The following is a 10000-nucleotide window of genomic DNA, read 5'->3' as shown; positions in this document are numbered from 1 at the left end:
CAGGAAATTTTATTTGGAAAATCTTTAAAGTCAGAGAATATTTTTAAGAGCCAATGTCTGAGAAATCTAGGCAAAATAAGCGAATTCTGGAAGTGATGTCTTCAAATTGTCCTCATTTTCAGATATTTTGTAAAAGACAATCAAAGTAGGCCCTGGAAAATTTTTTTCGAAACATCCTATATTTTGGAGATATTGGGTCCCAAATATTGGCCCATTTTGAGAAAATTTTGCGCATAGAGTGCAATTGCTATTTTAAGGAGCAGTTTTGGCAACATGAAAATGACAGAAACATTTCTTTTTAATTTTTTTGTTAATCTGGGTAGATTTCTACAGTAAAAGTAAAAATTCAACATGGTTAGTTGTATTAGAACCCTCTGCGTATAAATTAGATTCAACAATTTCTATCACAATGTGACGATTATTAATGGTACGAATAAAACTGCATAAATTTACTAATTTAGTTAATTAATGTAAAGGTATTTACATTAATGACTAAATTATTAATTAAATTTTGCATTTAGTTGTAAGTTTTAAGATATCAGTAGTTAACCAAATTTTTTTAATTTGCTTATTTATGCATTATTTCCCCGAGAGTCGTATCGGTGCTGAAACAATGTATTTTTATAATGAACACAAAACTCAAAGCATCAACAAAGATACAAAGCGCATACCTCAATATTTTGAAATTTTTGTTTTTGACACCGTCGCACAGTGAGTCAGAAAGGTGAAAAAACGGCAAAAATTATTTAACTATCATATATAAACATGTAACACATGTGAAACATGTGATACAATACTATCGTATTTTGGGTAAAAAAATCTTGGCTGTATGGTTTAATCTAGCTTTGAGAATTTCCTTATTTAGAGCCTCTTGTTACTCTTCAGAGTAGTAACCAATTGGCAGTTCTAATGCCTCAGATATTTGCACACCATGTTCAAAGAGTTTATGAACAGTTGGGGGAATCACATACCAGCAATAGGTTTTGAGTATAAGAACTGTAGTTTTATAGCAATACTGGCCAAAACTTTCAGAATTCTACTCATAACAGGAGCATACTGATGTTAGGATTGTCACCAATCTAATAATTACATCTACTGCCACTCCCGTTATATCAGCGAAAGTTTCAGCATTTTCAAATGCCCTTCTGGCAGTGTTTCCATCGTTAGTGTTACCAAAAACCTGTTCTTGCATATCAACTATAATAATTAACTCCTCTCTAAACCTCAGTTGAATGTTCTTTTTTCTACTTTTTACTGATGCTTTTTCAGCAGGGGATTTGGCAAAGTATTTTTTAATGTCTAACTTATATCCTAAATGTAAAATATATTTAAAAGATCTGAGCCAGCAATGCAAAGTAGAAAGGCCCAAAGATAAAACTTTTTAATTGAATAGTTTAGATCTGATTAATGCTGGGTTATTAAGTTCACTGGACTTAGCTCCACAAACATTACATGATTGGGAGGACAGAGTGTTAGTGAGGGCATTAATCACTTTACCATCAAACATGGTCAAATCTAGTTTGATCTTAAATGTGATAGCCGTATCCGGTTTGCCTTCCTCTACTTCTAACGTAGTCTTTTTTGTTAGGATCTCTTGCAGCTTTTTTTATTGAAGCTAATGCCAATTCTTCAGCAGGATGTTCAGCCAATTTGGCAACCTTAAACAAGATAATTTTTAATATTTATGCTTGTAAATTATTTTTTAAACTGGGTTGAATTTAATTGATTTATTATTACCTTAGATCTTCTGCTTCTATCACCTAAATCTTCACAGTTCTTGCACTTTCTATCTGCTGCAAGGTTTTTTTTGTCAACCATTAGATTTTTGTCCAACCAAGTTTGCTCGTGTTCTAAAAGTCTAGAGAAGGTTCTTGAATGTTTCCGCAACTTTGATCGGAATTTACATTTAAATATTATTAGAGTTTTCTTTAGATTTATCATTTCAGGTTTGTAAATACTTTAATAGTATAGACACTCCAGTCTACAAACCTCACGTAGAAGAGTCTCGAATAAATTATCATGATTCCTAACTCTTAAATTATAGGAATCAAATGTATTCTTTTAATGTTGAATGTAAGCAATGATTTATATTGTTAGTTGTTTTATACGCAAGTTTTAATTTTAAAACATGCACTATGCTATCAAATGTTGCATATTTTGGTTTTTGAGGTTTGATAATTAGCACCATCTGCTTGAGCATGAGTTTTTTTACTAATAGGAACTAAATGTATTACTTGTGTGATAAATGAATGTTGTTCGCTACTTTATACTTTATAAGTTTTTATTAAAAACGGAAAAAAATACAAAAAAAAACGAAGTATTTAAAAGGTCTTATTTTAATTGGGGCAATTTGGGGCAAATGATTTTAGTTTTTCTGCTTTCATATATACCTACTAATGGGAAAATATTAAAACTACCATGGAATATAGTGGAATCTTTTAGTTTTTGAACTAAACTCATAATTAAACTAATTTAAAAAAATCAATTTATGACACATTTTTGAGATCTCAGTAATGAATATTTAAAATTAAAATTTATTGTCAAAAATGTTGTTAATAGTTACCAAACATCTTAAACATATGACTTCAAATTAAATTTTGAACTATTTTTACCCATATCAATCTTAAAAGAGTGACACTAAAGCGAGACTTTTTTGAATGAGTTTTCCGATAAATAAAATAAGATAAATGTCTTGGAAAAAGGCATCTGATATAGACAAAGCACTTGTTGAGGATTTTTTTGTTATTGATAAAAAAAAATAATTTTCAACCATCAAATCCCAAAGAAGAAGGAAAAAAAGATATTTTAAACACAAATTTTGAGCTAAAGTATCCTGTTACATGGCCACAAATAACTGATCTAGTGAGGCGCTTTTTTTTATTGATAATGGACCTAAGCAGGAAACCAGAAAAATCTTTCCATCAACTTCTTCTTCTGATACAAAAATAAGACATTTCAGTTCAAAGTGGTACAAAAAGATGCTTGCTAATGGCGAACTGGTGAAAAGGCAATTGTTGCTATATAGCAATTTAATAGTTGCAACTAAAATCCCAAAATTCCTGAACATGAGAATAGTCCTAAGCATAGAAAATGCTATTCAATTTGGAAGGAAATGGAACAAAATTTAAAAAAAGGCTAAACTTTAGGCAATGACCTTCAGACAACAATAAACCGAGAAGCAAACAAATGGAGGGAAATTATAAAAGTTATTGTTGATGCCATATTATTCTGTGCAAGTAATAATTTATCTCTAAGAGGCAGTAATGATGTAATAGGGAAACAAAAAAGTGGAATCTTTTTAAGTACCCTAGAGTTGATTAGTCATTAAAATCCTCAAAAATCCATTAAAAGCCAAAAAAGCTGCAGTTTCATATTTTTCAACACAAATTTAAAATTAAAGAATTACACTTGTGGGAGAAAAAGTTAAAGGAAAAATTCTCTCACGGATTATAAATGCAAAATATTCTTCTTGCTTTTTGAATGTACACCTGATGTTTCTCTTAAAGAACAGCTACGTGAAGTGATAAGATATGTTCTTATAAAAAATGGAATGTGCTCAATAGAAGAAAGTTTCGTGGATTTTTTATAGACCCATCAAAAGACTGGAAATGGCATTGCAGAAGAAATCCTTGGAAAACTGAAAATTGATGGATTAAATATTGCAGATTGCAGAGGCCAGGGATATGACAATGGAGCAAACATAGCTGGAAAATACAAAAGAGTTCAAGCATAAATCATTAATATCAATGTACTAGCATCATTTGTACCATGTGCAGCCCATACTCTTAATTTGGTTGGCGTTCATGCTGCTGAAGACTCACCTCTTATGGTTATATTCTTTGGATCTATTCAAAAAATATTCACATTTTTCTCCAATTCTACCGGGAAAACCTGATTAAAGTCATCCCAATTTCATTAAAGGGTCACTGTGAAACAAGATGGTCATCAAAAAAAGAAGCAGTTGCTTCCCTAAACAATTAAGTTGTGGAAGTTTATAGTGCTTTACAAGACATGAGTACAAAAACAATTTTAAACCATGAAACTGTTGCTTGTGCAAAAGACCTACTCTAATTGTTCAATCTTAAATTTCTTTGTTTGTTGAACCTGTGGACTGAAATTCTTACATTAATTGACAGAGAAAACCATGCAATACAAGCCAAAAAATTTTAATTGACATAAAAAAAGGAATGGGATTGTCTCGGCAATCCAGTATCTCAGAAAAAGAGGAGTGAAAGACATAATAGAATCTGCCAAACAAACAGCAAAAATAATTGACATTGACACAGACTTCTCAATTAAACGAAAGAGAAAAGTCAAGCGTATGATGTTTTATGAGGCTGATGATGATGGCATTTTAATCAAACCAGAACAAGACTTTGTCATTTATTGCAACTGTGTGTTTGATAGCATTATCACACAAATGCAATGGCAATTTGAGGCAATGTCCAAAGTATCATCTGACTTTCTATTTCTCACTGGAAAACAAATCACCCTTAACTCTGTTGAAGAACTTAAGCAAAAAGCATTTAGCATAGCCCACAAGTACAAAAATGATTTGGTTTCTTTAGAACTGCAAGCTGAGATGGAAAATTTGGAATGCTAATCCAATTGAAAGCTGATGATGGAAAATTTGGAATGCTAATCCAATTGAAAATTGCTATAATTGAAATAATGCTAATCCAATTTAAATATTGCAATTCATGCATTCGTACTCTTTAACAAATGCATATCCGAACATTGAAGTTTCAGTCAGGATTTTTCTTACTCTTCCAGTAATAGTTTCAACACGTGAAAGAAGTTTTACTAAACTTAAATTAATCAAAAAATACTTGCGATCAACCATGAGACAAGAACGCTTATTCAGTTTGGCAATTATTTTAATTGAGAATCAAATAGCAAAGAAGGTAAACTATGACCAAATTATAGATGATTTTGCATGCATAAAAGCACGAAAATTCAATTTCACTTGATGTATATTAAACTTATTTGTTATTGTTAATAAAATTGTGCTAAAGAGTATTTTTATTTCTCAAAGGTTCAAACCACAGCCTGTAAACGTGATTAGAAATTACTAAATTAGTTTTTTGGAGAAGGGAGGTCATTTTTAATGGTAGGTTATTTTTATGAGGAAGGGTAGAGGGGTTGGCAGTGCCATTTTTAGTGGGTAGGCGCCAAATTTTCTCAGGCCCCCGGCGCCATTTTAATTTGCTACTGCACAGCTTTTAGTGGCATTTAGCTACATTATAATTTAATTAATTATTTTCTAGCGGTAGTTTTTTTTGCCGTTTTTTATGGATTTTGACTCACTGTGCGTCGTCGGACGACATGATATGTGATTTAACTGTTTACCATATGTGATGTGGCGGCGAATATTTTTTAAGTTTTGAAATTTTGATGCAAAAATTTTAATATTAAAAAATATTACCAAAACTAAAAAAAATTACTGATATGAGGCTGCTATATACACTTTGGTTATTTTACTTGTTATCAATTTGTGAATGTTGGGATTATGATGGCACAGACTTTGAAATATTTGACTTGTATGAAGAAGTTAATGGGACTTTCTATGAATTGCTTGAAATAAGTCATGTATGTACTTGCATATAGTATATTGATTTTATTTTAATTTTTAATTTCATTTTTCTGTTTTATTGCTTAGATTTGTGTGTGCTCTTTTTATTTGTTGACATCTTATATTTGTAAAATAGTAATTTTAAAAACAAAACAATACGCAAAAAGACGATAACCAAACAAAGCAGCAAAACAAAAAATAATGCTATAATATAAAATTTAAACATTTTTGTTTATTGCGTTAGAAAAATTTGCATTTGTATTGTTTTTATTTGAAGAATTTCTCAAGATTAAGTTAATTTTTAGAAATCTTGGAATAATTTTATTAATCTATGTGTATGTATATAAACATTATCGTATCATTAAGTCTTGACCTGATTTTTGTTGAAATGCTCCACTGGCAGAAAAAGCTCTTTCTGCTTCACACAATATCCTAGAAATTAAAATTAAGTATACACAATAAATATATGCAACGTTAAAACTGGTAAAACTTACCTAATATACTTTAAATATATTAGGTAAGTTTTACCAGTTTTAACACATATATAATAATAACAAGTATTAAAACTAGTGTAAACTCACACAACCTGTTTGTTCACAATTTCACAATAAAGTTATTTCGCTGTTGTTTCAATAAAAACAAAATGTGTTACAGTTTTTTGGTTTTCGCATTGGTTTTTGCTTTTAAGCACAACAATAAAAAAAAGTTTAAACTAGAAAAAAGCTAGCGATATAAAAATTGGAATTATCCGGAATTTGGCTTCTTCCTATTCCGAAATTTCAAATTTAATAAAAACAAACGAATTTTGGAATTCAAAAACTCTGATATGCGAATTTGGAATCCCTAGTCCCTAATATTATTTAAAAAGTTTTTCAAAAGTAATCATGTTGGGTCTCAAATAAAGCAAAATTAAAATTTATTATTTTAGATTTTAGTGAACAGAAAATAACATTTTTAAACTAAAAACGTATAATAAGGAATTTAGCAAGATTTTTTGATTTCAATTTTTTTATCAATGTTTTTTTATCGAATGGACATTATTTTTGAAATTTTTATTTAATTTTGCTTTGCTTGAGACCCAACATGACATACTTTTGAAAAACTCTTTTTTTAATAATATTTGGGACCTATTGAATGTTCAAAGGTCAGTGGCGACTTCTTAAAATATTTTTTATTCAAAAATTTTTTTAATCCAGCATTTTTTTAATTATACACAACATATTCAGAGGATGCCAGGAGTCATTTTCAAATAAAGTTGTTTTTAGAACCACCCGAATAATATATATATATATATATATATATATATATATATATATATATATATATATATATATATATATATATATATATATATATATATATAACTCTTTACTGGTTGTCAGAAAGTTTTTCCATATTTTGTTGACAAAAAGTAAAAATTAAAATGCAAGACCGGAATTTTTTTTTTATTAATTGATAGACTGCCTGCCCCAACCAAACTCTCATTCAATGTAGCAGCACTCCCTTGCGAGTCAGGATAAAAGATAGTTGATGCAGCAGCACTCCGTTGTGAGTCAGGCTATTTGTCAGTTGATGTAGCAGCAGTTTGTTGCGAGTCAGGCTATAAGATAGTTGATGTAGCAACACTCCGCGCATGATTTACAGTAAAAAAACAAAAACATTTTATTAAAAAAAATAAAAGTAAAAACATTTAATTAAAAAAAAATAAAAACATTGTTGAAGCATTTGAAGCATCGGTGAAAAAATGATTTTGCCACCTTAATAAAATAGATTTAAAATTTTGTTATGTATTTTCATAGAATTTTTTTGAAATAAGGTTACAAATAATCTATCTTGGAAATAGCACTTTTTAAAAATGATACATCTAAACAATGTGAACTATTGTTTAGCAGAAAAATGCACATGCATGATCAGAGCAGCCAAGAGCTTTAATGACACCCGGAGCATAGTAGCAATTAGGTGACTCTAGAATGCTTGCATGTTTTTAAAATTAAAGCATGGACAATTATAAAAGTTAGTGGCTGTTTTTTTATTTCAAATACTGTTTACTTACATCCATATTTTTAGGAAATAAAATGGATAAAATAACACAGACTCTTTGAAATTAATATCAAAAACTCTTTTTTTGCTTCTTTTACTAGCAAGTTCTTTTACTAGTTGTCTACTATTTCAGATTTTAATTTTTACCAGTTTTTGATCTTTTAATCAGATGAATAAGAATCTTAATGAAACAGTTTTTACAATCCCAATTTTAAATTGAATTTGTTGAGTGTAATGACATTCAAAAAATTCAATTTAAATAAAGCAGCAGTAGTTTCCTGAAGGGATGAGCAAAACCAGATATCCGGTCTGGTTTGTTAAAATAGGATTTGGATTTTAACAAACCGGACTGGATAACTGGTTTTGCTCACCCCTAGTTAAAACTTCCAAATATGGGTGAGCTAAACCAGACACCCAGTCCGGTTTGTTAAAATCTGAATCCAATTTTAACAAACCAGACCGAATATCTGGTTTTACTCACCCCTAGTTTTCTATGTTCATTTTGTCTTGTATTTGAAAGCTTATAAAGCAAGATCTTCCATCTATTAGGACTGCAGCTGAAAACTAAAAGATCTAGATTTTTATTTATTTATTACAACAATCAATGAAACTTGTACATAAAAAGTTTAATATTGATGAAGGAAAACAACACCAGCCTTTTATATGCTGATGGTTGACATAGCTGCAGCCAAAATAGCATCATTAAAATACTTTTAAAAGAGTTAACTGTAAGTGCATATATTAAATTATGCGCTAATTTATTCCAACAATTTGCAACACCGTTTTTAAAAAAGTGCCAATGTTCTGGGTAACATTTGATTAGTTAGGGTTTTAATCATAGCCTTTTTTTTTTTAATTATAAGCTGAGTTTGATCAGAAAGCGTAAATTGACCAATGTTTTTCAACTTGGTTTTAAACAATCTTTAAATTTCTTCAACAGCGGTTCTTTGTGACAAGACCTGGTGATGGTATTATATTTTATTTCTTAAATAATTTATTAAAGAAATAAATTATTTAAAACCATAATTTTTGGTAACATAAACAAAGCAAGTTAATTGCTTTGTTTATGTAGAATAAGAATATATTAATATAAATATATATATTTATATATATTTATATATATATATGTATATATATATATATATATATATATATATATATATATATATATATATATATATATATATATATATATATATATATATATATATATATATTTAACTTTAATTTTACATTTAGTTGAAGCAGTAAGCCTCCCAGTTTTCAATTCTAAAGATGTTACTAAAATGGACCATAAAATTAAGGAAAGTTTGAACACTGAGTGGCAAGCTAAATATAAATAAACAAGTTAATCATGTCAGTTCCAGCTTTCTGATATTTTTTGACAAATGTTTCAGCTTGTTGACAAATTAATCATGAAAGTTCCAGCTTGTTGATATTTTCTTTCAAAAGAAGTCTGATTTGATTAAAGGGTTTAACTTTGTCAATAAATATAAGTGCTGTTAAAGTTATACATTTTAATGTTTAGGTTTTCCTTTTTAATATGTTAAGTATAAAAATATTATTTTTTTTAAAAAAAGAACTTTATTGATAACTTGCTAACTTGCTATTATTAATAGGATTTTTTGTAAACTATGAAAAGTTTAAAGAATACTCTGTCTTTTGTAAACAAGTCCCTATAATACAATCTAAAAACCAAATATAATAGTTTTGGGGTTAAGTAAAAAATATACAAATAAATTTGTCGGTGTAAACAGAAAACCGTTTTTTTTATTTTTTATTAATATAGTTATTTAATGCTAGTTCAAAGTCAGGGTTAGGGTCAGTGTGGGTTAGATTAAATAATCTAATTGTTGGGTTGTTTGCAAAATTAGTTTTATGGACTTAAAAAACTGTAAAATAATTACAAGATACATTTATGTCATGTTATGTTTGTTAAATTTAATATGATTCTTTAAAATGTGTTAACCTTTTCTGCTTATTTCATCTTTTACTATATTAGATAGTTTAATAAATCACAAATTTTTGATGGATTTAAAAGTTTCATGTCTGGCAGCAATTATCAGCCATATAATTTTATAAAATAAGAGTTTATTTTGATGTCTACTGTAATATAATTTTCTTTTCATATATATATATATATATATATATATATATATATATATATATATATATATATATATATATATTTCAATATCTTCACTTCCAACAAGGCTGCAAGCAACCACTATTAGCGTTGGAAGTTACTGAATGAGAAAACACAAAGTTTATAGAGCAAGATAATTATTGACAAATGACTTAAAAGATTGCAAATCATATGAATTAAAAGAGCAAGATGAATGAAGCGAATTCCAAAGAACTGATATTTAAGGAAAAAAGCTAGACAAA

General features: G+C 28.6%; 1 protein-coding gene across 1 annotated transcript in view; it reads left to right on the top strand.

Annotated features, from left to right (window-relative positions):
* The first annotated feature begins 5328 nt into the window (after positions 1 to 5328).
* LOC100202352 (dnaJ homolog subfamily C member 1) overlaps positions 5329 to 10000 on the top strand; it is a 57223-nt gene continuing 52551 nt past the window's right edge. Inside the window, exon 1 of the mRNA XM_065810361.1 lies at positions 5329 to 5589. Coding sequence (XP_065666433.1) covers positions 5449 to 5589 — 141 coding nt within the window. The 5' untranslated portion in view covers positions 5329 to 5448. The remainder of the gene's footprint in view (positions 5590 to 10000) is intronic.

The sequence above is a fragment of the Hydra vulgaris genome, chromosome 11 (assembly GCF_038396675.1).
Source record: "Hydra vulgaris chromosome 11, alternate assembly HydraT2T_AEP".
NCBI classification, from domain to species: domain Eukaryota; kingdom Metazoa; phylum Cnidaria; class Hydrozoa; order Anthoathecata; family Hydridae; genus Hydra; species Hydra vulgaris.
This window is presented reverse-complemented; position numbering and strand designations above follow the sequence as displayed.